General features: G+C 65.8%; 1 protein-coding gene across 7 annotated transcripts in view; it reads left to right on the top strand.

The window, feature by feature from the left end:
* The first annotated feature begins 68 nt into the window (after positions 1–68).
* TTC31 (tetratricopeptide repeat domain 31) overlaps positions 69–25,018 on the top strand; it is a 29,246-nt gene continuing 4,296 nt past the window's right edge. For 3 of the 7 annotated variants that reach the window (XM_030547096.1, XM_030547091.1, XM_030547090.1), the window contains exons 1-18: positions 69–187; positions 5,049–5,131; positions 7,453–7,543; positions 8,183–8,314; positions 9,664–9,917; positions 11,547–11,630; positions 12,898–12,966; positions 13,196–13,375; positions 13,604–13,735; positions 16,479–16,533; positions 16,879–16,969; positions 19,237–19,378; positions 19,541–19,645; positions 20,200–20,287; positions 20,652–20,844; positions 21,648–21,722; positions 22,247–22,349; positions 22,813–22,922. In XM_030547096.1, the coding sequence (XP_030402956.1) occupies positions 136–187; positions 5,049–5,131; positions 7,453–7,543; positions 8,183–8,314; positions 9,664–9,917; positions 11,547–11,630; positions 12,898–12,966; positions 13,196–13,375; positions 13,604–13,735; positions 16,479–16,533; positions 16,879–16,969; positions 19,237–19,378; positions 19,541–19,645; positions 20,200–20,287; positions 20,652–20,844; positions 21,648–21,722; positions 22,247–22,349; positions 22,813–22,922 (2,039 nt within the window). In that variant the 5' untranslated portion in view covers positions 69–135. Of the gene's footprint in view, positions 188–5,048; positions 5,132–7,452; positions 7,544–8,182; positions 8,315–9,663; positions 9,918–11,546; positions 11,631–12,897; positions 12,967–13,195; positions 13,376–13,603; positions 13,736–16,478; positions 16,534–16,878; positions 16,970–19,236; positions 19,379–19,540; positions 19,646–20,199; positions 20,288–20,651; positions 20,845–21,619; positions 21,723–22,246; positions 22,350–22,812; positions 22,923–23,286; positions 24,923–25,018 lie in introns of those variants that run through there. The other 4 variants (XM_030547095.1, XM_030547093.1, XM_030547094.1 and 1 more) reach the window with 4 other exon arrangements.

Genomic DNA, 25,018 nt, shown 5'->3' with positions numbered 1-25,018 from the left:
GCAGATGACAGTTTCCGGTCCGCTGGCAAAGCGGACTCCTGTGACTGTTTCCGTTCGCGGCGCGGCGCAGAGGATTGTGGGTGCGCTGAGGGGGCTGTTTCCGGTGTGGGAGGGAGGCCACCCCTCCTTGGGCTGATGCCGAACGCGGGACTCGGAGAGGCGGGAGCCCCCGGGGGGCCGGAGCAGGGTCAGTGGAGGGGGGGGGTCTGAGGGGCTGGATGAGGAGGGCGGGTTGAGGCAGTGGGGGGGGTCTGAGGGGCTGGGTGCAGCGGGGAGGTGGGGGGGGGTCTGAGGGGCTGGGTGCAGCGGGGAGGTGTCGGGGGGGTCTGAGGGGCTGGATGAGGAGGGCGGGTTGAGGCAGTGGGGGAGGTCTGAGGGGCTGGGTGCAGCGGGGAGGTGTCGGGGGGTCTGAGGGGCTGGGTGCAGCGGGGAGGTGTCGGGGGGGTCTGAGGGGCTGGGTGCAGCGGGGAGGTGTCGGGGGGTCTGAGGGGCTGGGTGCAGCGGGGAGGTGTCGGGGGGTCTGAGGGGCTGGGTGCAGCGGGGAGGTGGGGGGGGTCTGAGGGGCTGGATGAGGAGGGCGGGTTGAGGCAGTGGGGGAGGTCTGAGGGGCTGGGTGCAGCGGGGAGGTGTCGGGGGGTCTGAGGGGCTGGGTGCAGCGGGGAGGTGTGGGGGGGTCTGAGGGGCTGGATGAGGAGGACGGGTTGAGGCAGTGGGGGGGTCTGAGGGGCTGGGTGCAGCGGGGGGGTCTGAGGGGCTGGATGAGGAGGGCGGGTTGAGGCAGTGGGGGGGTCTGAGGGGCTGGGTGCAGCGGGGGGGGTCTGAGGGGCTGGATGAGGAGGGCGGGTTGAGGCAGGGGGGGGGTCTGAGGGGCTGGGTGCAGCGGGGGGGTCTGAGGGGCTGGATGAGGAGGGCGGGTTGAGGCAGTGGGGGGGTCTGAGGGGCTGGGTGCAGCGGGGGGGTCTGAGGGGCTGGATGAGGAGGGCGGGTTGAGGCAGTGGGGGAGGTCTGAGGGGCTGGATGCAGCGGGGAGGTGTCGGGGGGGTCTGAGGGGCTGGGTGCAGCGGGGAGGTGTCGGGGGGTCTGAGGGGCTGGATGAGGAGGGCGGGTTGAGGCAGTGGGGGGGTCTGAGGGGCTGGGCGCAGCGGGGAGGTGTCGGGGGGTCTGAGGGGCTGGATGAGGAGGGCGGGTTGAGGCAGTGGGGGGGTCTGAGGGGCTGGGTGCAGCGGGGAGGTGTCGGGGGGGTCTGAGGGGCTGGGTGCAGCGGGGGGGTCTGAGGGGCTGGGTGCAGCGGGGAGGTGTCGGGGGGTCTGAGGGGCTGGATGAGGAGGGCGGGTTGAGGCAGTGGGGGGGGGTCTGAGGAGCTGGGTGCAGCGGGGAGGTATCGGGGGGGTCTGAGGGGCTGGGTGCAGCGGGGGGGTCTGAGGGGCTGGGTGCAGCGGGGAGGTGTGGGGGGGTCTGAGGGGCTGGATGAGGAGGGCGGGTTGAGGCAGTGGGGGAGGTCTGAGGGGCTGGGTGCAGCGGGGAGGTGTCGGGGGGGTCTGAGGGGCTGGGTGCAGCGGGGAGGTGTCGGGGGGTCTGAGGGGCTGGGTGCAGCGGGGAGGTGGGGGGGGTCTGAGGGGCTGGATGAGGAGGGCGGGTTGAGGCAGTGGGGGAGGTCTGAGGGGCTGGGTGCAGCGGGGAGGTGTCGGGGGGTCTGAGGGGCTGGGTGCAGCGGGGAGGTGTGGGGGGGTCTGAGGGGCTGGATGAGGAGGACGGGTTGAGGCAGTGGGGGGGTCTGAGGGGCTGGGTGCAGCGGGGGGGTCTGAGGGGCTGGATGAGGAGGGCGGGTTGAGGCAGGGGGGGGGGTCTGAGGGGCTGGGTGCAGCGGGGGGGTCTGAGGGGCTGGATGAGGAGGGCGGGTTGAGGCAGTGGGGGGTCTGAGGGGCTGGGTGCAGCGGGGGGGTCTGAGGGGCTGGATGAGGAGGGCGGGTTGAGGCAGTGGGGGAGGTCTGAGGGGCTGGATGCAGCGGGGAGGTGTCGGGGGGGTCTGAGGGGCTGGGTGCAGCGGGGAGGTGTCGGGGGGTCTGAGGGGCTGGACGAGGAGGGCGGGTTGAGGCAGTGGGGGGGTCTGAGGGGCTGGGCGCAGCGGGGAGGTGTCGGGGGGTCTGAGGGGCTGGATGAGGAGGGCGGGTTGAGGCAGTGGGGGGGTCTGAGGGGCTGGGTGCAGCGGGGAGGTGTCGGGGGGGTCTGAGGGGCTGGGTGCAGCGGGGGGGTCTGAGGGGCTGGGTGCAGCGGGGAGGTGTCGGGGGGTCTGAGGGGCTGGATGAGGAGGGCGGGTTGAGGCAGTGGGGGGGGGTCTGAGGGGCTGGGTGCAGCGGGGAGGTATCGGGGGGGTCTGAGGGGCTGGGTGCAGCGGGGGGGTCTGAGGGGCTGGGTGCAGCGGGGAGGTGTGGGGGGGTCTGAGGGGCTGGATGAGGAGGGCGGGTTGAGGCAGTGGGGGGGTCTGAGGGGCTGGATGAGGAGGGCGGGTTGAGGCAGCGGGGGGGTCTGAGGGGCTGGATGAGGAGGGCGGGTTGAGGCAGTGGGGGGGTCTGAGGGGCTGGATGAGGAGGGCGGGTTGAGGCAGTGGGGGGGTCTGAGGGGCTGGGTGCAGCGGGGAGGTGTGGGGGGGTCTGAGGGGCTGGATGAGGACGGTGCGTTTAGGCAGTGGGGGGGTCTGAGGGGCTGGGCGCAGCGGGGAGGTGTGGGGGGGTCTGAGGGGCTGGATGAGGAGGGCGGGTTGAGGCAGTGGGGGGGGTCTGAGGGGCTGGGTGCAGCGGGGAGGTGTCGGGGGGTCTGAGGGGCTGGATGAGGACGGTGCGTTTAGGCAGTGGGGGGGTCTGAGGGGCTGGGCGCAGCGGGGAGGTGTCGGGGGGTCTGAGGGGCTGGATGAGGAGGGCGGGTTGAGGCAGTGGGGGGGTCTGAGGGGCTGGGTGCAGCGGGGAGGTGGGGGGGGTCTGAGGGGCTGGGTGCAGCGGGGGGGTCTGAGGGGCTGGGTGCAGCGGGGAGGTGTCGGGGGGGTCTGAGGGGCTGGGTGCAGCGGGGGGGTCTGAGGGGCTGGGTGCAGCGGGGAGGTGTCGGGGGGTCTGAGGGGCTGGATGAGGAGGGCGGGTTGAGGCAGTGGGGGGGTCTGAGGGGCTGGGTGCAGCGGGGAGGTGGGGGGGGTCTGAGGGGCTGGATGAGGAGGGCGGGTTGAGGCAGTGGGGGAGGTCTGAGGGGCTGGGTGCAGCGGGGAGGTGTCGGGGGGGGTCTGAGGGGCTGGGTGCAGCGGGGGGGTCTGAGGGGCTGGGTGCAGCGGGGAGGTGTGGGGGGGTCTGAGGGGCTGGATGAGGAGGGCGGGTTGAGGCAGTGGGGGGGTCTGAGGGGCTGGACGAGGAGGGCGGGTTGAGGCAGTGGGGGGGTCTGAGGGGCTGGGTGCAGCGGGGGGGTCTGAGGGGCTGGATGAGGACGGTGCGTTTAGGCAGTGGGGGGGTCTGAGGGGCTGGGCGCAGCGGGGAGGTGTGGGGGGGTCTGAGGGGCTGGATGAGGACGGTGCGTTTAGGCAGTGGGGGGGTCTGAGGGGCTGGGCGCAGCGGGGAGGTGTCGGGGGGTCTGAGGGGCTGGATGAGGAGGGCGGGTTGAGGCAGTGGGGGAGGTCTGAGGGGCTGGGTGCAGCGGGGAGGTGTCGGGGGGGTCTGAGGGGCTGGGTGCAGCGGGGGGGTCTGAGGGGCTGGGTGCAGCGGGGAGGTGTCGGGGGGTCTGAGGGGCTGGATGAGGAGGGCGGGTTGAGGCAGTGGGGGGGGTCTGAGGGGCTGGGCGCAGCGGGGAGGTGTCGGGGGGTCTGAGGGGCTGGATGAGGAGGGCGGGTTGAGGCAGTGGGGGGGTCTGAGGGGCTGGGTGCAGCGGGGAGGTGGGGGGGGGGTGAGGGGCTGGGTGCAGCGGGGGGGTCTGAGGGGCTGGGTGCAGCGGGGAGGTGGGGGGGGTCTGAGGGGCTGGGTGCAGCGGGGGGGTCTGAGGGGCTGGGTGCAGCGGGGAGGTGTCGGGGGGGTCTGAGGGGCTGGGTGCAGCGGGGGGGTCTGAGGGGCTGGGTGCAGCGGGGAGGTGTCGGGGGGTCTGAGGGGCTGGATGAGGAGGGCGGGTTGAGGCAGTGGGGGGGTCTGAGGGGCTGGGTGCAGCGGGGAGGTGGGGGGGGTCTGAGGGGCTGGATGAGGAGGGCGGGTTGAGGCAGTGGGGGAGGTCTGAGGGGCTGGGTGCAGCGGGGAGGTGTCGGGGGGGTCTGAGGGGCTGGGTGCAGCGGGGGGGTCTGAGGGGCTGGGTGCAGCGGGGAGGTGTCGGGGGGTCTGAGGGGCTGGATGAGGAGGGCGGGTTGAGGCAGTGGGGGGGTCTGAGGGGCTGGACGAGGAGGGCGGGTTGAGGCAGTGGGGGGGTCTGAGGGGCTGGGTGCAGCGGGGAGGTGGGGGGGGTCTGAGGGGCTGGATGAGGAGGGCGGGTTGAGGCAGTGGGGGAGGTCTGAGGGGCTGGGTGCAGCGGGGAGGTGTCGGGGGGGTCTGAGGGGCTGGGTGCAGCGGGGGGGTCTGAGGGGCTGGGTGCAGCGGGGAGGTGTCGGGGGGTCTGAGGGGCTGGACGAGGACGGCAGGCTGAGGCAGTGAGCAGTCTGTCCGAGGGGCTGGGCGCAGGGGCGGTTTGGGAGATGTGGGGAGTCTGGGGACATGCAGGAAGAAAGTAACTCCCGAAGCCCAGGCTGTTCTGCTGGGGGCGTGGGAGGGAGCACCCACTGTCTGCGTGGGGAGGAGGAAGTGTTGCCCCCGCTGCCTGGGGGCATGGCCTACCTGGGGCGCTCCCCCCAGTGAGCAAGCGGTGAGGAGATGGTTTGAGCCTGATGCAGGGGTGTTATGGGGATGTCACCGTGGGAGATCTTTGCCCAGCCTGCAGGGGAGGGGGGTGTTTGGGCTGCAGCTCTCTGCGGAGCTGGTGGGTTGGTGTGTTACCTGCCTTCCTGACCCTGTGCACATTCACTTTCGGTTCTGGCCCACTTGGCTGCTGTCTTACAGGGCCCTTCCCGCCGGGTCACTTCCCCCAGAGCCTGCTCCCCAGGTATGGCTGGGACCCCAGCTCAGAGCACCACAAGGAAGAGGTATGTGTCTGCTGTCCCTCTGCCTTCAAGGGAGTGCGTGGGGTGCATCCCCCAAGGGGATCATGGGGCTCCCACCTTCCCAGCCAGACCCTGGGGTGGGGGACGGCCACTGGAGATGGCTGCTGAGTCTCTTGGGCTGGAAGGCATCTGTGCTTTGGCTGCCTGGTTTGCAGGAGGGGATGGGGAGCTTGAGCCAGGGCTATGAGAGAATCTCACTCCTGCCTCTTTTGTCTGGTTTGACCAGAGCTTCAAGTTGTGTGCGGCAGTGAGCCCGGGGCGGCGCTAAGGGACCCAGCGGGGGCTGCTGTAACGGGGGGGAGTGCGGCAGTGAGCCGGGGTGGTGCTAAGGGACCTGGCAGGGGCTGCTGTAACCGGGGGAGATGGGGGGGCGTCAGTGAGCCCGGGGTTGTGCTAAGGGACCTGGCAGGGGCTGCTGTAACCGGGGGAGATGGGGGGGCGTCAGTGAGCCCGGGGTGGTGCTAAGGGACCTGGCAGGGGCTGCTGTAACCGGGGGAGATGGGGGGGCGTCAGTGAGCCCGGGGAGGTGCTAAGGGACCTGGCAGGGGCTGCTGTAACAGGGGGAGATGGGGGGGCGGCAGTGAGCCCGGGGTTGTGCTAAGGGACCCGGCAGGGGCTGCTGTAACCGGGGGAGATGGGGGGCGGCAGTGAGCCCGGGATTGTGCTAAGGGACCCGGCAGGGGCTGCTGTAACCGGGGGAGATGGGGGGCGGCAGTGAGCCCGGGGTTGTGCTAAGGGACCCGGCAGGGGCTGCTGTAACCGGGGGAGATGGGGGGCGGCAGTGAGCCCGGGGAGGTGCTTAGGGACCCAGCAGGTGCTGCTGTAACCGGGGGAGATGGGGGGGCGTCAGTGAGCCCGGGGTTGTGCTAAGGGACCCAGCAGGTGCTGCTGTAACAGGGGCAGATGGGGAGCGGCAGTGAGCCCGGGGAGGTGCTTAGGGACCCAGCAGGGGCTGCTGTAACCGGGGGAGATGGGGGGCGGCAGTGAGCCCGGGATTGTGCTAAGGGACCCGGCAGGGGCTGCTGTAACCGGGGGAGATGGGGGGGGCGTCAGTGAGCCCGGGGTTGTGCTAAGGGACCCGGCAGGGGCTGCTGTAACCGGGGGAGATGGGGGGGCGGCAGTGAGCCCGGGGAGGTGCTTAGGGACCCAGCAGGTGCTGCTGTAACCGGGGGAGATGGGGGGGCGTCAGTGAGCCCGGGGTTGTGCTAAGGGACCCAGCAGGTGCTGCTGTAACAGGGGCAGATGGGGAGCGGCAGTGAGCCCGGGGAGGTGCTAAGGGACCTGGCAGGGGCTGCTGTAACCGGGGGAGATGGGGGGCGGCAGTGAGCCCGGGATTGTGCTAAGGGACCCGGCAGGGGCTGCTGTAACAGGGGGAGATGGGGGGGCGGCAGTGAGCCCGGGGTTGTGCTAAGGGACCCGGCAGGGGCTGCTGTAACCGGGGGAGATGGGGGGCGGCAGTGAGCCCGGGGAGGTGCTTAGGGACCCAGCAGGTGCTGCTGTAACCGGGGGAGATGGGGGGGCGTCAGTGAGCCCGGGGTTGTGCTAAGGGACCCAGCAGGTGCTGCTGTAACAGGGGCAGATGGGGAGCGGCAGTGAGCCCGGGGAGGTGCTTAGGGACCCAGCAGGGGCTGCTGTAACAGGGGGAGATGGGGGGCGGCAGTGAGCCCGGGGAGGTGCTTAGGGACCCAGCAGGGGCTGCTGTAACAGGGGGAGATGGGGGGGCGGCAGTGAGCCCGGGGTGGTGTTAAGGGACCCGGCAGGGGCTGCTGTAACCGGGGGAGATGGGGGGGCGTCAGTGAGCCCGGGGTTGTGCTAAGGGACCTGGCAGGGGCTGCTGTAACAGGGGGAGATGGGGGGGCGTCAGTGAGCCCGGGGTGGTGCTAAGGGACCCGGCAGGGGCTGCTGTAACCGGGGGAGATGGGGGGGCATCAGTGAGCCCGGGGAGGTGCTTAGGGACCCAGCAGGGGCTGCTGTAACAGGGGGAGATGGGGGGCGGCAGTGAGCCCAGGGAGGTGCTTAGGGACCCAGCAGGGGCTGCTGTAATGGGTGCGCGGCGCTGAGCTAAGGAACCCACTGGGTCCCGTTGTAACTGGAGGGCGCAGCAGTGAGACCAGTGAGGTGCTAAGGGACCCAGTGGGGGCTGCTGTAACGAGAGGGTGTGGCGGTAACCCTGGGGCAGCGCTAAGGGACCCAGTGGGGGCTGCTGTAACGAGAGGGTGTGGCGGTAACCCTGGGGCAGCGCTAAGGGACCCAGTGGGGGCTGCTGGGGACCTTGAGTCACTAAATGTGGTTCCTTCTTCTAGGATCTCAACAACTTAATGGAGAAGCTGATGATGGAGAACTTGTACGGCTCCCCCAACAGTGCCATGAAGTGTAAAGCCCAGGAGATAGCTGGTATGCGGGGTTGGGAAGGGGAGGCCAGAAGCTTTCCTGGGTGGACCTTGTTGGGTCAGAAGCTCTTGGAGGCAGCATGTCTCCTGTTCCTGTGGAATCAGCCTATCTCCTCAGGCAGAGCAATCCCCAGCCCCTCCTGGCTCCACCCCTGCAGTGCTAACAGTCCACCTGCTTCTGGTGCTTGTATGAGGCGCTGCCGTGCCCAGGGCTTGGGGCTATGCCTAGGGCTTGGGGCCCTGGCGTATACCTGCTGCAGGCAGGCTTCGCGCCCCTCACTTGTTCTCATCCCTGCTTCATGAGCCCTGTTTGCTTCACACACCGCACAGTGAACCTGCGGAACTCCTTGCCAGAGGATGTTGTGAAGGCCAAGACCATAACAGGTTTCAGAAAAGAACTGGATACGTTCATTGAGGACGGGTCTATCGATGGCTAATAGCCAGGATGGGCAGGGATGGTGACCTCAGCCTCTGGTTGCCAGAAGCTGGGAATGAGCAGTTAGGGGATGGATCACTTGATGATTCCCTGTTCTGTTCATTCCCTCTGGGGCATCTGGTACTGGGCACTGTTGGCAGACAGGACACTGGGCTAGATGGACCTTTGGTCTGACCCAGTCTGGCCATTCTTATGTTCTTGGTAAAGTGCTCAGGAACCCCGTGGGGACAAGCCAGCGCTGCCGAGAGGGGCCAGTCCCACAGCCCTGGCCCAGAAGCTCTTTCCGAACGATGCACCCTGCCTTCTGCCAAGTGCCTCACCCTGCCCTGGGAGAATCAGGTTTGCGGTGGAGGGTGGGGTTCAGACTCCATGGGCTGAGAAGTCCTTTGCCTCTGATGAGGCTGCCACAAGGGCACCTGTTGTAGCTTTTTTTTAATTCTCCAGTACACAAGGCCCTGGTAGACTATACTTCCCAGTGTGCAATTCAGGCTGCTTGGAGCACTGCATGCTGGGAGAGTAGCCTCTGGGGCCACTGCGGCAGGGTACAGACAGAGGACTCAGCTGGGTGCTCTTTCCCCTCTTAGTTTGTGACCAATCCTGGCATGGTTCGAATCTGCGTGGGGCTGGGGAGTGAATACCCATCCAAAGACCTGTTAGTCAGCGCCCTGACCTGGACATTCCCCAGCCACGTGCATCATGACATTACCTGTATCGCGGCAGAGCCAAGCAGCCCCAGTTGTAGCCCAGGACTTGGTTGCGCTGGGCACTGTGTACGTACAGCCCCAGTTGCAGCCCCAGAGACCTCACAGTTGAAGTACAGGACAAGATGTAGACAGACAGAGGACCAGAGCTATGGGCTGGAGGCATGTATGGGGTGGGATCCTGTCAGCAGATCATCCCGTCCCTGCTAAAACCCAGTGGTGGAGGAAATTCATCCACATTCTAGGATTAGGTCTACACTCCAGAGAAAACCCACAGCACCCAGTCTCAGAGCCCAACTCAACTGATTTGGGCTTGCACTACAGGGCTTAAACCAGCAATGTAGACGTTCCTGCTTGGGCTGGAGGCTGGGATCCGAGCCACTGGCTGGGTTTCAGAGCCCTAGTGGGAAGCTTTGCACTGCTAGTTTTAGCCTTGCGAGTTTGACTCTTTTGACTGGGCTTTGTGATGTGGCCTTGCAGGTTTCTCTTTGCAGTGTCGCGGTCCCCTGGGGGACTTGGGAATGAAGTTTCCCCAGAGTGAGAGCCCCTCCTAGGCTGGGATTTTGAACTGCCAGGAATCTCCCATCCCCTCCGGCCCCATCCTGACAAGCCCACCCCCTGCCCTTCACCACAGAGTCTGGGCAGCTCCCATGGCAGATTGACAGAAGTAGGGAAGGCCTTGGGGGTCTGTGGAATCTCAGGCTCCTCCCTCGGCAGGGAGGGGTTTGGGGTGAGTTGGTTTATTTCCGTGTTTTGGTTTTGGGATGGGGCTGTTCTGTCCCTGATCACGCGAGCTTGGGGAGTGCTGGGGACTAAGAGGCTTGGAGTGAGGGGGCGCATCGAGAACTCCACTCCCTGGGAGGTATAGGCTGGTGGAGTCATGCACTGGGGACCGTCTCTGGAGTGTTGCTGGAACCTGGTGGGGGGTGGTACAGCACAGGCCATTGCTGCATGGGGTTGAGCGCCTGCCGTGCTCTCCCTATGCAGACTCGGACGAAGAGCTCTGCTATTACTATGACAACGATGGGGATTATTACGAGGATGATGATGAGGAGAAATGGGATGTTTCCAGCAAGGAATGCGATGCAAAGACTGACGAGGACTCAGTCCCTGGCACCTTCTGTGGCTTCAGGAAATCCTTCCTGTGCAAGGACACCTCACCAGCTCCCCCGCCCCAGAGCTCACTGGACTATCAACTGCTGGACCTGAAACTGCCCCAGAGGCAGCGGGTGACCGCAGAGGTGAGCAGAGCCCTGAGGTCATCCTCTTTCCCTTCTGTTCCCCTGGGCTGTCTGTCCTCTCCCGCAGTCGGTCCGTGTAACAGGGTGTAGCAGGGACCCCTTTGCTCCTGCCCCTGCTCTGCTCCAAAAAGCACTCCGAGACCACCTGGCTCAGCAATCACCGGTGCAGTTTATTTACAGTGTGACACTCCCCCCCACCTTCTCACCATATACAGCTTGGGGGGTTCAGTCTGAAGGACTCCCCAGCCTTTGCAGCCAAAAGAGAAGAGCTTCCACTCTCTGGCTTTCCCCCTTTTTGTCTGCCCCCCATTGGCTTCCTTCCTCTGAGGCTTTTGTGCAGCCCCAGGCTAGTCAAGCTGGCCGTTGTTTTCCCTTTGCCAGTCATGCACAGGTTTCTCTAGCCAGCTCCAATTTACCTACCTTAGTGGCAGAGGGCTGGCTTAGGAGTTCCTGCCTAGCACCCTGTCACAGTCCCCTGGAAGACCCACTCTGGCCAGGGCAGGATGAGGCCCTCCACGCATTTGCTAAGGGCTTTGTCCACTGTGGTCCCTCCTGCATCTCTGCCAAGGAGGACCTGCTGGCAGTATCCTGGCTGCAGAGCAGAGTGGACAGAACTTGGGGAGCATTGGCCCATCCAGCCCAGAGAACCACCCAGGGATTCCTGCATCCAGCCCCAGGCATTTGTGCATTTGAGCAGCAGCCTCTCTTTGGCCTGGGCTACACTGGTGGGGGAGGGGGTCAGGGGGGTCGAACTAAGATACGCAACTTCCGCTGTGCTATTTGCATAGCTGAAGTCGAAGTATCTTAGTTCGACTTCCCTGGCCGTCCTCATGGCTGCGAGTTGACCGCTGCAGCTCCCCCGTTGACTCCACTTACTCCTCCTGCCGAGGTGGAGTACAGGTGTCGATTCGGGGATCGATTTATCGCTTCTACACGAGCCGCGATGACTCAATCCCCGATACATCGAACACTACTCAGCTATCCGGCGGGTAGTATAGATGTGCCCGTAGAACACACAGTGCACCACGTCCCTGCTGAAACACGTCCCACGTGGGGCTAGTCTGAACTGGGCTTGCTTTGGCTCCTAGCCATTGGTCCTGCCCTTGTGTGCTCGCCTTAGGCTCTCAGAAGTCTCCTCCCTGGGGAGGACGTACTCCTCGTCCCCTCAGGGCTCACTCTTGGTTCAGCTGAATAGACCGAGCTGCTTGTGCCTCTCCTGAAGGTCAATGCTCAGAGCATCCTCAGAGCTCTTTCCAGTTTGTCACCCAGCCATGAGCCGCTGTCCCAGCGAAGGACGCACTGATGCTGCAGACAGAGCTGTTAACACCGCCTGGCTCCTGCTCACCACCCCTCTGCCTGCCCAGCTACAGGCCACGCTCCCCTATTAGATCCAGCACGGCACTACCAGGAGCACATGCTCAGCTGCCTATCTGCCACGGCTCCCTGCTCTGGACCTTGGTTCTGCTGTCCCTGCAGTGTGATTTCCTGTGGGGGAAGGGGTCCTTCTCATCATCACCTGTGATCTCCTGGGGTGTAGAAACTCTGGGTTCCAGCAGTGTGCCCCTACCCCCAGTTGGGCAGGGCTGGCTGAGGTGGGGCTGTGCCCAGCTGGTGTGGTTCTCTCCCCAGGAAGCGGAGAAGAACGCCAAGGAGCTGGTAGCTGAGGAGGAGCGAGTTAAAAGGAAAGCAGAGAAGAAAAGACTTAAGAAGAAGGTGAGTGCCCAGGGCTGCGTTCTCCCGCCCGCCTGGCGTGCCTGCTTCCTCCTCCGCGTTCTCCCGCCCGCCTGGCGTGCCTGCTTCCTCCACGTTCTCCTGCCCGCCTGGCGTGCCTGCTTCCTCCTCCGCGTTCTCCTCCTGGCCAGTGACCCCAGGGGATAGGGTGGGCATCTCACCTGCAGTGCCAGTGGCACAGACCCCACCACACCAGTGACAGCGCTTGCCTCCCCCCAGCAACGCACGTGCTGTTCTCTCACCCCCAAGCAGGGCAGGGAGGCTGTGGCCAGGAGATGGGTTTGTTTGGGGCCCATACCAGCTCTGTTGGCAGAATGGACGTGACAGCAAACTCAGCCTCTGTCATGCCAGCGAGGCAAGGGTCCTCCGCTGGCACTCATATCCAGGGTCTCCCAGCCTGACTCGTGACAGATTGGGGGTGCAGGGATTCCAGCTGTGGGGAGACCTTCCCCTTGTTCCCTGTCCAGCCAACCAGCTGTGCTGCACAGCCTGATGGATCCTCTGGAGGGCAAACTTCTGGTTCTCTGCTACCCAGTTGCACTGTGTTTTGAACTCTCAAGCTCCATCTCTCAGCCTGTGGGAAGGGGCCATGTCGAGTTCAGTCCCCTCCTCATACTCCTTGAGGAGGTTGGTGTCAAGCAGCCCCATAGGAGCGGGCAGACTGAACGGGGTCTGGGCTAATAGCGGGCAGACTGAACGGGGTCTGGGCTAATAGGAGCGGGCAGACTGAACGGGGTCTGGGCTAATAGGAGCGGGCAGACTGAACGGGGTCTGGGCTAATAGGAGCGGGCAGACTGAACGGGGTCTGGGCTAAGGAGCCAGGGTGGGGAGTCTCTCTCGGACCATGCAGCAATCGCACGCATTGGAGGGACTCTCTGGTCAGTGTGGGACAGGGAGTGCTGGCCAGGCTGTAACCATGCACTCCCTTCCCTGGAGTCCTCTCGCGCCCAGGCTCCTAGCTCCAGGCTGCCAAGCCAGGAGCTCAGCCCGCCCTGCATCCAGCCTCTGCAGGAGAGCCTGTCTCAGCCCCGTTCCCCTTGCCGGAGGAGCTGCCCTGGCTGGCTGCCCTGCTCCCCGCAGAACCTGCCCTGGGGTGGGGGGGTGGCTGCTGGGTGGCCCCCGGCTCCAGGCTGTGTCCACGGTGATTTGGAAGCTGATGCAGCCTGCCCCAGGAGGGAGCGGGGCCAGAACCCCTGGCTGGGGAAGGTGCCACCTCTTTGGGGCTCACTCGTTGCTCTGTGGCTTCCAGAGGCAGAAAGACCGGAAGAGGCAAGAAAAACTAGAACAAAAATTGAAGCCCAAGCCCGAGATGAAGTCGGTAAGTGGCTGGGGTGCCTTGCTGTCCGGGCTTGGGAGCGGGACTTGGAGGCGCAGCGTTCTTGGTTCCTGTGTGTCCGAGAAGAGGAGGGGCTGTAACCTGCGAGCGCTGGGCTGGGCTCTCCCCTCCCAGGGGAGTCGGGTGGGCGGGTGCCAGGTGGCAGAGCCCTGCCATCCTGGGGAAGCTGCGAGTGGAGCTCTGATGTCACAGGCCGGTGCTCTCCTTGCAGAATGAACCTTGTTTGAATGATGACGCGGAGGAGGAAGGCGCCGTGATGTCATTGCGGAAGGGGCCCCTGGACTCCAGCCCCTCCCAGAGAGATCCCAGCAAGGCCTCAGCTCCTAGGAGAGGGGAGGGAGTCAGGGTCCAGGTCAGGAGTGAACACATGAGCACCGAGGAGGAGATGGAGGTGAGGCTTCGGTGTGCTGGGCTGTGGCCCTGTCCTGCTTTTGTGCAGGGCCCGGCGCTCACCCAGCCTGCCTAGATGGAATGGTTGGGGTCAGCTGGCTTGGTTTTGGCTAGGGGCCAGGGACCCTCTGCCTCTGGGGCCAGGTGTCTGCTGGTCATTCACCCAGCCGGGCGCTGGGCAGGCATGCTGTTGGATTGATCTCCCTGCCCACCTGTGCCCCTCCCCCAGGACGAGCTGGACTTGAGCAGCACTTTTGTCTGCAAAGCTCAGCGGAAGGTGGGTGTGAAGCCGCTGACGCCCAGGAAGGAGAAGGCACCCAGAGCTGAGCACAAGGAGCCGGACAGGAAGCCCCAGCAGGAGGTGAGTGTTGGGGTCCTGGTCTGATGCCTCCCTCTGAGCGGGCCGGGTGACTGCGCCTCCCCTAGCATGCCTCAGCCATGGGAGGGAGGAGGGAGCTCCCTGGCTAGGGGGAGGAGCAAGAAAAGCAGGACAAGCGCAGGTAATCTGCCCCTAGCCTGATGGAGCAGCGGCAGGGCAGGCTCTGCCCAATGACCAGCTGGGAGCACCGCAAGGGAGCCAGCGGGGAAAAGAGGCGAGTGATCCACAGTGTGGACCCTGGCCTAGGACATCTGTGCCCCGACAGAGCCCTGGGTGGCGTGCGGCTTCCCGGGGCCTGTGCCAGGGTCAAGGCCAGGCTGGAGTGTGCCAGGGCTGCTGCTGGGAGCAGCGAGCGGCTCGACAGACGTGTGCCTAGGATGGGGCGTCAGGCTGCAGAGTGAATGGGGGAAGGTGTGAGGCAGCCCCATAGCAAGCTGCTATGCAAGCAAGCCACATCTCCCTGCAGACCGAAGGCTCAGGGGACTCTGGCTAACGCTAAGAGCAGGCTAACGGGGCAGCGTCGCTCCAAGCCCGGCCTGCAGCCTGGGCTAGTGAACAGGCCAGAGGCCCTGCGTAGGCAGGAAGCTGCTCAGTTGCTGGCTCTGTTGGCCCAAGGAGAAGGTGGGTCGCCACCCTGGCCAGCACACTCAGACGCCTCGTCCTGCAGCCTCCTGGGCTTGGCTCCTAGCTGGGGTAGCGGCGCCTCCCGGGGGAGAGGAGGGGCCAGTTCCGGATCCGCCTGTTCTCCTTGGCAGCGCTGTGGCGGCTGAGGGAAGCGGGTCTGTCTGCGTGTCTCTCTGGAAGGTGCCAGTCCCGTGGCATGTAATTGTACAGGTGCCTAGTTCTGGTGCATGGCACCCCCCTCAGGGCAGGGGCCTGAGACTGAGTGAGAACTATTGAGTGTGCAGATCCCGCTCAGGCAATCCGAGTGGAGGGATTTGGTGCTGCGCTTTCACAGAGGGACGGCCCCGGCCAATGGGCGTGTGGGGAATGGTTAGCAGAGCTGGCAGCGCTGTGCCAGAGCAGCCCGGGTACTGTGATGTTGGGCTCAGTACCCAGGTGCCAGCCGAGAATCCCAGCACGGGAGCTTTGGGTGCAGGCTGGGTGAGGCGGGAAGGGCTGGGCCGTCGTGTGCATTGTGTCCTGGCTGATCTCACTTGGTGGCTAAACTGTGCCTTCGGGGGCGGGCTGGGCTAGCTGGGTGCGCATGAGTCCCCACCCCCAGAACTCCCAGCACAGCATTGGAACCGCTGGTGTGTTTGCATGATGTCCGGCATGGGGCAGCGATGTGCTGGAAAGTGACAGCTGAACGACTTCTAAAGGCACCTTGTGGCCACAGCCCTGCGCTTCCCCAGAGCTGTCCTGCCTGCGGGGCCCTGGCCGCAGTGAGGCCCCACCTTGCCCACACAGACACCCCCATGCTCTGGAAGCAGAACTGGGCTGGGCTGGCTGGTCCCTGCTAGCTGCCTGGGGTAGGAGGCTGGAACTGCCGGCCATTCAAGTGGCTGGTACAGGGAACTGCCGGTTTTCAGAAGTGGGGGCCCTGTGTGAGTCACAGGCCCAGAGGTGGGGGAAGGGCTTGGTGGGTCATCCCCCAGGGAGCAGGGCATGGGGCACAAAGCCTTCAGCTTGGGCAGGAAATATCCTCTTCCCCTTCTGGCTGAGGGGAAAGGCCAGGGTGTGAGCCTGCTGCCCACAGCTGCCATGGCAGTGGGTGCAAGTCTGGCCAGAGCCACACTGCCCTTCAGGGCCCTGTCTGTGTCCCCTGCTGCCCGGGCTGGTCATGGCGAGCCGGGCAGCCTGTGTGGGCAGGGGGAGTAGCCAGCTTCAGGTTTTTCCCTGCAAGCCAGAAGCACTGCTGGGGCAGCCCTGCCGGGGTGGCAGTTGCAGTACCCTAGCCTTGCGGGTCCCCGTGCGTTGTTCGTGTCCCTGGTAGGGAGCACAGCAGTTCTTTGCTGTGTGTCCCAACTCCGGGCAGCTCTCCGGCCATGGGCTGGAGACATTGAGAACATCTTGGAGGTGCCTGGTACCACCTGCGTTCGCTGGGCAGAGACAGGTCTCCGAAGGGCCCCCGCATCCTCCCACTGCTGCACCCCAAGGTGGTCAGCACTGCTCGGCCTGAGAGCTCCCTGGGGCAGGCGGGTGGGGAGCCTCAGACTGACTGGTCAGAGGGGTTCCTTGAATGCTGGGGCCGGTGCCAGCAGGGGAGCGTTGGTGTAACCTGGTCCCCATCGCTGCAGTCTGAACTGGAGCTGGTGCGTCCCCAGGAGGAGCTGTAAAGTTCCCGCTGCCCTGCCTGTGCCAGAAGAAAGCAGCCTCCCGGGGGCGAGGCCAGGGCAATGGGCAGTGCCAGTCGCTGTCAGCAGCCGTGGCCTGAGGCGTGGTGCAGTGGCAGTGGTGGGCCGGGTGACTCGGGCCTGGGGGAGCGTGTGCTGCTGGGACGGTGCAACTGTCCTTGCTCTCGCCAGGGGCTGAGTTCCCACATGGTCTGTGCCCAGCTCCAGCCCATTCACTGGGCTCTCAGGTGAGCGTGGGTTCCCAGACTGCCCACAGCTCCCAGGGGAGGCTGGCCTGGCAGCTCTGCAGGTGTGCTGCTGCCTCTCCCCCTGCAGGACCCCATCACCACGCTCGCCTCCTGCCAGGGCTCTCAGGGGCAGGGCATGAGCCCAGCTGCCCTGGCCCCGGCAGCCCCGGCCCTCACCCTGTTACTTGGCTCCCTGTGCAGGTGCCGAGGCCTGGGCAGGATGTGAGCGCAGTGGATCCCAGCACAGTGCTAGCAGGTCAGTGTCCGCCCCTCACAGGCCCGGCCTTCCCACACCAGAAAGAAGGGTCGGGGCTGCGAGGCCAGAAAAGGGCCCCGCCTTCCCTGTGCCAGCCTGGCTCTGCCCTGCCCTCCCACTCACTGCTGGCCCCTCACTCCCGACCCACAGCCGAGCCCTTCCCAGGGCCCTGACATCAGGGCTGCATTAACCCTTTGCTTCCCAGCCTTGTTTGCCCACCTCTGCCCCTGAGCAAATGGCCCATTCCGTGCTGCATCCCTCTCGTCTCGCGGGGAGTATGGTCTCTGGTAGGCACCCCGCAGGCCTGGCAGCTCCTATCGTGGTGGCCCTGTTTCCTTCTCACAGGCTATGGGAACGAGGCGGCGGCGCGGGGCTACTTCCAGGAGGCCGTGCTCTTCTTCACTGAGGCTGTCAAACTCAACCCTCGGGAGCACAGGTGGGAGTGCTCAGGGGCTCTCGGGGCGGGGGAGCTGGGAGGAGTGTGTCTGTTTCTCTGGGGAGTGCTCGTTGGGGCAGGGCTGGGGGGAGTTTCTCTCATTGGGAGTGGTGGGGGCTCTCCCTCGCAGCCCGCGTAGCTCCCTCCCAGTCCTGGCTCTGTATCCCCAGCCTGATCCCTCTGGGCCTGCAGCCCGCGTAGCTCCCTCCCAGTCCTGACTCTGTATCCCCAGCCTGACTCCCTCTGGGCCTGCAGCCCGTGTAGCTCCCTCCCAGTCCTGGCTCTGTATCCCCAGCCTGACTCCCTCTGGGCCTGCAGCCCGCGTAGCTCCCTCCCAGTCCTGGCTCTGTATCCCCAGCCTGACTCCCTCTGGGCCTGCAGCCCGCGTAGCTCCCTCCCAGTCCTGGCTCTGTATCCCCAGCCTGACTCCCTCTGGGCCTGCAGCCCGCGTAGCTCCCTCCTAGTCCTGGCTCTGTATCCCCAGCCTGACTCCCTCTGGGCCTGCAGCCCGCGTAGCTCCCTCCCAGTCCTGGCTCTGTATCCCCAGCCTGACTCCCTCTGGGCCTGCAGCCCGCGTAGCTCCCTCCCAGTCCTGGCTCTGTATCCCCAGCCTGACTCCCTCTGGGCCTGCAGCCCGCGTAGCTCCCTCCCAGTCCTGGCTCTGTATCCCCAGCCTGACTCCCTCTGGGCCTGCAGCCCGCGTAGCTCCCTCCCAGTCCTGGCTCTGTATCCCCAGCCTGACTCCCTCTGGGCCTGCAGCCCGCGTAGCTCCCTCCCAGTCCTGACTCTGTATCCCCAGCCTGACTCCCTCTGGGCCTGCAGCCCGCGTAGCTCCCTCCCAGTCCTGGCTCTGTATCCCCAGCCTGACTCCCTCTGGGCCTGCAGCCCGCGTAGCTCCCTCCCAGTCCTGGCTCTGTATCCCCAGCCTGACTCCCTTTGGGCCTGCAGCCCGCGTTGCTCCCTCCCAGTCCTGGCTCTGTATCCCCAGCCTGACTCCCTCTGGGCCTGCAGCCCGCGTAGCTCCCTCCCAGTCCTGGCTCTGTATCCCCAGCCTGACTCCCTTTGGGCCTGCAGCCCGCGTAGCTCCCTCCCAGTCCTGGCTCTGTATCCCCAGCCTGACTCCCTCTGGGCCTGCAGCCCGCGTAGCTCCCTCCCAGTCCTGGCTCTGTATCCCCAGCCTGACTCCCTCTGGGCCTGCAGCCCGCGTAGCTCCCTCCCAGTCCTGGCTCTGTATCCCCAGCCTGACTCCCTCTGGGCCTGCAGCCCGTGTAGCTCCCTCCCAGTCCTGACTCTGTATCCCCAGCCTGACTCCCTCTGGGCCTGCAGCCCGCGTAGCTCCCTCCCAGTCCTGGCTCTGTATCCCCAGCCTGACTCCCTCTGGGCCTGCAGCCCGCGTAGCTCCCTCCCAGTCCTGGCTCTGTATCCCCAGCCTGACTCCCTCTGGGCCTGCAGCCCGGGTAGCTCCCTCCCAGTCCTGGCTCTGTATCCCCAGCCTGACTCCCTTTGGGCCTGCAGCCCGGGTAGCTCCCTCCTAGTCCTGGCTCTGTATCCCCAGCCTGACTCCCTCTGGGCCTGCAGCCCGGGTAGCTCCCTCCCAGTCCTGGCTCTGTATCCCCAGCCTGACTCCCTCTGGGCCTGCAGCCCGCGTAGCTCCCTCCTAGTCCTGGCTCTGTATCCCCAGCCTGACTCCCTTTGGGCCTGCAGCCCGTGTAGCTCCCTCCCAGTCCTGGCTCTGTATCCCCAGCCTGACTCCCTTTGGGCCTGCAGCCCGTGTAGCTCCCTCCCAGTCCTGGCTCTGTATCCCCAGCCTGACTCCCTCTGGGCCTGCAGCCCGTGTAGCTCCCTCCCAGTCCTGACTCTGTATCCCCAGCCTGACTCCCTTTGGGCCTGCAGCCCGTGTAGCTCCCTCCCAGTCCTGACTCTGTATCCCCAGCCTGACTCCCTCTGGGCCTGCAGCCCGTGTAGCTCCCTCCCAGTCCTGGCTCTGTATCCCCAGCCTGACTCCCTCTGGGCCTGCAGCCCGTGTAGCTCCCTCCCAGTCCTGGCTCTGTATCCCCAGCCTGACTCCCTCTGGGCCTGCAGGGTGTGCTGCAGCCTCAGCCCCACGCAGGCCCAGCGCTGCCGGGCGCTTCAGGGCAGGGGCAGGAGTGGGCAGCAGCTCTGGTGCAGGCTGTGTGACTGGCCCAGCGCTGCCAGGCGCTTTGGGGCTGGCGCAGGAGCAGGCAGCCAGAGCTGGGGCAGGCTCGCTGACCGCGCTCTCCCTGCAGACTCTTCGGGAACCGCTCATACTGCTATGAGAGGATGCAGCAGTACGACAAGGCCCTGAGTGATGCCCACGTGGCCTTGAGCCTCCTGCCCGGCTGGCCCAAAGGCTTTTTCCGCAAGGGCAAGGCCCTCTTGGGGCTGAAGGTACCTGGATGTGGGGGGTGGGAGCCAGGGGAAGGGGGCAGGTGCCTGGCCCTGTGGGGCAAGGGGGAGCCTAGCCTTGGTGGTGGGGGTGACGGGGTGTGGAGAGGCTCTGGGCCTGGTGGGGGTGTCAGTGAGTGACTCTGTCTGTCTGGCTTTCCCCAGCGCTATGCCGAGGCCAAAAGCACCTTCCTGGAGCTGCTGCGGCTGGACAGCTCCCATGCCGATGCAGCTGCCCAGCTGGAAATCTGCCAGGTGCAGCTCACCCTGGTGAGTGGCCCTGCTGCTGGGGTGGCATGGGGGGAGACAGGCCCTCCAGCCATGGGCACAGCACGGCCTGAGCGAGTGTGGGATGGGCTGGCTGGCTTGGACCCTGCACGGGACACGGCAGGGGCAGCCGGGCACAGAGCGTGAGGCAGGAATAATCTCTGCCTGCTGGGCATGCTGGGACATCACGGGGGCTCAGCGTCATCTCTGCGAGGATCACCCCTCTCAGGCTGGGACCCTCCGTGCTCTAGGCTGCCTGTGTCCTGAGTCCCTGGTGTCCAATCTGCCCCCCAGGCAAGGGGCTCCGTGCTCTGACCCCTGGCGACAGCCCAGGGCAGCCAGGAGCCCGGCTGCAGGAGGAGATCCCCGAGGGGGTCTGGCAAGGCTGGAAAACTATGCCGGGGCCTCTCCCTGCGAGGCCGCCTGCACCAGCCCGGGTTGATTTGATGTGCAGGTGCCCAGATACCAGGGTGATGGTCAGCAGAATCAGAGCCCGAGCTCACTGGCTGGGGAAAGGGGAGTGGGGCTGGGCCGCTGACCTGCTCCCCTCCCGACAGGAGAATGGCTTCAACAGCTTTATCGGTGAGAGGAGCCTGCCCATGGAGCCGTCGCTGGGAGCCATGGAGTCTCAGCTGGCAGGCTCTGGTAAGGGCACAGGGACATGGGGACCACTGGGTGTGGAGCTCTGCTTCCCTGCAGAGACCTGGCTTGGGCCCCGTCTTCCTTGGGGAACCAGTAATGCTGCAGGCTGGGACTGAGGGGCACTGGCAGAGCTGTGGGGGGATGGGGAGCCCAGGTCTGGGATAGCAGGGGGCTGCGGGCTGCGCTTGAAGGGCAGCTCGGGGTTGAACTGCCAGTCCCCCAGCCCTGTTTGCCCCCTCTGCAGTGTCCGTGCTGGGGGGCGAGTCTTCTGTGCAGCTTGTGAGCAGCCTCCCACTTGTCCCTGTCTCTGACCGACCGTCGCTGTGCCTGCGTAGTGGGGGGTGCTCAGCCTGCCTGTCCCCCCCAGGTGAGCAGGCCAGGAGCTGGTCCCCAGGCAGCAGTGGCTGTGGCGAGGGGGACGAGGATGGGGAGAGTGGGTTTGTGACCATCACTAACTCACGGAGCCGAGGGAAAGGCCCAGGCCAGCAGGAGCTCCGGGCCAGCGGCAGGGAGATCCCAGCTAGCACCAGACACCCTGTAGCCACTGCGCATCAGGCCAGGTAATGGGGCGCCTGGGAGATGGGCTGTGGGGGGAAACAGGCTAGTCTCCTGGGTGCATCTCTGGCTATGCTTGAGGAGCAATCTGGGACTAGGGCCTGGGGGTGGGGCAGGCGCTGGGCCCTGGGCAAAGAGCCAGATGGGCCTGGGGGTGTGGAGGTCTGGGGCAGGAAGGGGGCAGATACTGGATCTGGGGCGGGGGTGGAGGGGCTCTGTGGCTGGGGGGGCAGGGGTGTGAGCTTGAGGGTGCAGTGGGGGAGCAGATGTTGGGCCTGGAGGCGGGGAGGGGCAGGCGCTGGGCCTGGGGGTGCAGCGGGGGAGCAGGTGTTGGGCCTGGAGGTGGGGAGGGGCAGGCGCTGGGCCTGGGGGTGCAGCGGGGGAGCAGGTGTTGGGCCTGGAGGTGGGGAGGGGCAGGCGCTGGGCCTGGGGGTGCAGCGGGGGAGCAGGTGTTGGGCCTGGAGGTGGGGAGGGGCAGGCGCTGGGCCTGGGGGTGCAGCGGGGGAGCAGGTGTTGGGCCTGGAGGTGGGGAGGGGCAGGCGCTGGGCCTGGGGGTGCAGCGGGGGAGCAGGTGTTGGGCCTGGAGGTGGGGAGGGGCAGGCGCTGGGCCTGGGGGTGCAGCGGGGGAGCAGGTGTTGGGCCTGGAGGTGGGGAGGGGCAGGCGCTGGGCCTGGGGGTGCAGCGGGGGAGCAGGTGTTGGGCCTGGAGGTGGGGAGGGGCAGGCGCTGGGCCTGGGGGTGCAGCGGTGGAGTGGGGGTGATACTCTTGTTGGCTCACTAGGTGACTCTGTGCTGTGTGCCTTCGGCAGGGAGTGGTACGCTGTGTGGGTCGGGAACGTCACCCCCAGGATCACCCAGAAGTTGCTGCGCCGCTGTTTTGAGGAGTGAGTGATTCCCCACTCCCACACACACACATCCTCCTAGCTGTCTGGGGCAGGGCACAGTGGGGCTGGGGTGGAGCCTGGGCCCTGCAGCATAAACCTTGCCCTGCCCTGTTGCTTTGGGTCTCCTTCCAGCTCATCTGTCCCCTGCTGGGGCTCTTTGTCCCCTAGCCCCGCTCCTACACTGTTGCCCTTCCAGGCCCTTCGCCCCAGTCCCACTGGTGCCCCCTCACGTTGCCTAGCTAGCAAGCGCCACGTTTCTGGAGTTGCCACAGGGCCAGCCTGAGGGCTGCCCAATCCAAGGAGCGCTGCCTTCTGGACCAGAGCCTCTCCCGTCTGGCTCTGGCTGCACCTTCCTGCAGCGTGGGGCCGGCAGCCAGGCCTGCCTTGAGGCACGTCAGCCTCCCCTCCCTGGAGAAACCCGGCCATTCACAGCCCCCTCGATGGCTGTCTCCCTCCTACCGACACAAGAGCCTTTCTTGTCGGCTGCCCCGAGCCTAGGGCTGAGCCCCCTGTCTGCTTGGCAGGTTTGGTCCCATCCACTCGGTGCGGATGCTGCCGGAGAAGTACTGCGCCTTCATCAACTACACCAAGAAGGAGGCGGCGGAGGCGGCCTACGCAGCCCTGCAGGTCAGGCCAGGCCTGGGGAGAGGGTCTGGGGGCACTGGCCCATGTGGCTTGGCAGAGGCTGCTCTGGGCTGGCAGGGCCCCACTGCTGCCAGCCATCAATGCAGCCTGGTGGGCAGCAGGCAGGACCGGTCATGGCAGGCGCTCGGCTCTCCTAGGGCCAGGTCTGCTGTGCCCAGGGACCCACTCATCCTGCCTCTCTCTGGCAGAGCAGAACCTTCCCTCAGTGCCCCGCGCTCGGGCCGGGCTGGGCCATCTGCACAGGGCCTGTGCCAGCGACACCGGCTTGGTGACACCAGCCTGGGCTCGTCTGCTTTCCCCAGGCCCCTCTGCACCACAGCCTGGGGCCTCCTTGTTCTCCCAGACCCCTGCCTTGCTGGACTGTCTCCTGCTGTGCCGTGGTGCCCTCCCTGCGAGTGCCCCGGCCCATGGGGTGGCCTGTACTGACTGGCCCCTTTCTCCCCAGGGTGCTGAAGTGGAAGGAACCAAGTTTGTGCTGCAGCTGAAGCACCCTGACCATGCCACCCCAGCCCCTGGTAGGGCTGGCCCTGGCAGCGCCCTGTGGCCTGTGGGGAGGTAGGTGCTGCCCTTGGGAATGAGTGCTGAGGCCTGCAGCGGGCAGAAGTGGGACTGCTGAGATGTGGAGCTGAGGAGATGAAACAAGGCTGTCCCCAAGCCTGAGGAGGGGTCTGCCCAGTGCCCTCCAGGTGCCCTGGCCCTGCTTGGCTCTGGCTCGGAGGAACTACCCCACCCCTCCAGTGCCAGCTTGGATTATTTCCCTTTGGAGCCGTGGCCTGGTACTGGCTTGTCATGATGCCTTCACCAGTGGCACCCCAGCCCCAGGTCTGCCAGTGGGGGGCTGGAGCTCTGGGCTGTGCATGTTTGGGGGATGGGCTGGTGAGGCGTGTGCAGGCTCTGGACCCTCTGTGTGCCCCCGCAGGGAGCCGGTGCGAGTGCCCCCCACCCTGGAGTGCCACTTCTGGCGGAACGCCGGCTGCAGCTACGGGGCCGACTGCCGTTTCCGCCACCTGCCCCACAGCAAGGGGCTGGACAAGAAGCTGGCTCAACACTAACGCCCTGCCCTGGCCCCCTTGTTGCAGGAGCCTGGAGGCCGGATGTCCCCAGGCTGACAGCTGGCTCCCACCTGGCCACGCTGCCTCGTGGGCACACGAGTGACTGGACGGCCACGGTGCTGGGCCTTCCCGAGGTCCCTCCAGCTGCTGCCTGGTGCCTCCCCATGACCCAGCACCAGCCAGTGGGCATCACCCCCCAGGGTAGGGCTGGACTCGCTGCTCTATGGATCAGGACCCTGGCTGGCTGGGCTGGGCTGGGCTGCAGGTTTCCCTCCCCTAGGAAGGAGCCATGCAAGCTGGGTGGGGCAGCTTCGGGGTTGGTTGGCCTGGAGGGAATTGCTGGGCCTCTCCTGACATGGAGGGCTGGAATTGCCCAGTGGGGGCACTGTGCCCCACACCTATGGGGGCACTGGAGCTGGCTGCAGCCCCCTTTGCCTTATTATGGAGTGAGGCCTATGGGTACTACGACTCCCAGCATGCCCTGGAGCCAAGCTGTTGGGATGAGGGGAAGTGTGGCATGCTGGGAGTTGTAGTCTGCACCCCCCAGGCTGCACTTCTATGGCTATTTCATACCAAAAATTGTCCCAGGTCAGGTTCCTCCCTCAGCCATGCTCTCTGCTTCCTGCCTTCTGATTGCCTGAGCCCTGGGCCTGTTACACGGACTCTGCCCAGCTCGGGCCTGTCTGTGCTGCAATGCTTTGCGCTCTCTAAAGCACTGGGCACTGGCCCCTGTTGGCAGACAGGACATTGGGCTAGATGGACATTGGCCTGACCCAGTCTGCCCACTCTTCTGTAGCTCTTTGCGGGGGCTGGCTGGGTGGGGAGTGTGGCGCCTGTCCGTAAAGCCGCCCACGATTCCACGTACTCGGGCTTTTAACATGTTCCCTTTGTTCATGGAACATTCCTCTGCTCTCGGAGCTAACCTGGGCCGCCCCATGCAGAGCCCCACAGGCCTGGGCCAGGCCCTTGCTCCCCTGCCACGTGGTGCTCTCGGCACCAGGCAGGCAGGTCCCCGATCCCCATTCGCTCATGTGCAGCACTGTCCCTGGGGCGCTCTGCCCTAGTGCCGGCTCTGTTCTTCGGCTCCGGCCCAGTCTGGCTGTCCTCTGCCTCACCTATCTCCCACGGCCCTGAGTGCAAAGCCAGCTGGGTACCAAGACCCGGCCTTGCCTTGCTGATCAGAGACCGACTGGCTGCTGGGGGCAGGTGCTGGGCTGTGCGTGGCTGAGGGGCCACGATCTGCCTGTGGGAGATGATGCGAATTAACCTCTTATGGCCCTGAGAGTGTTCAGTGGGTGGGCCTTGCTCCCGGGCTGTGGGGAGGGGAGCCGCTGCCCTGGTGGGGCTCTGCAGACTCTTCCCCCGGCCTGCCCCGGGTTTGTAGTGGCCTCGGCACCCAGTGGGAATTTGTTCAGTGGCCTCGGCACCCAGTGGGAATTTGTTCAGGGATATGTACCTGCCTGGAGATTTACAGATTGTTCTTAATAAAACTCATGGAAGAACCCACCCTCTCCCTTCCACCTTCCCACTCTGGCCCTGCTGGCTTCCCCCACCACGGCCTCCCAGCCCCCTCCTGCAGCTGTATGTGTGTGGAGCCGC

The sequence above is a fragment of the Gopherus evgoodei genome, unplaced genomic scaffold (genome assembly GCF_007399415.2).
Source record: "Gopherus evgoodei ecotype Sinaloan lineage unplaced genomic scaffold, rGopEvg1_v1.p scaffold_52_arrow_ctg1, whole genome shotgun sequence".
Lineage (NCBI taxonomy): Eukaryota > Metazoa > Chordata > Testudines > Testudinidae > Gopherus > Gopherus evgoodei.
Note: the sequence above shows the minus strand (reverse complement) of the source record. Positions and strands in the feature narration are given on the sequence as shown.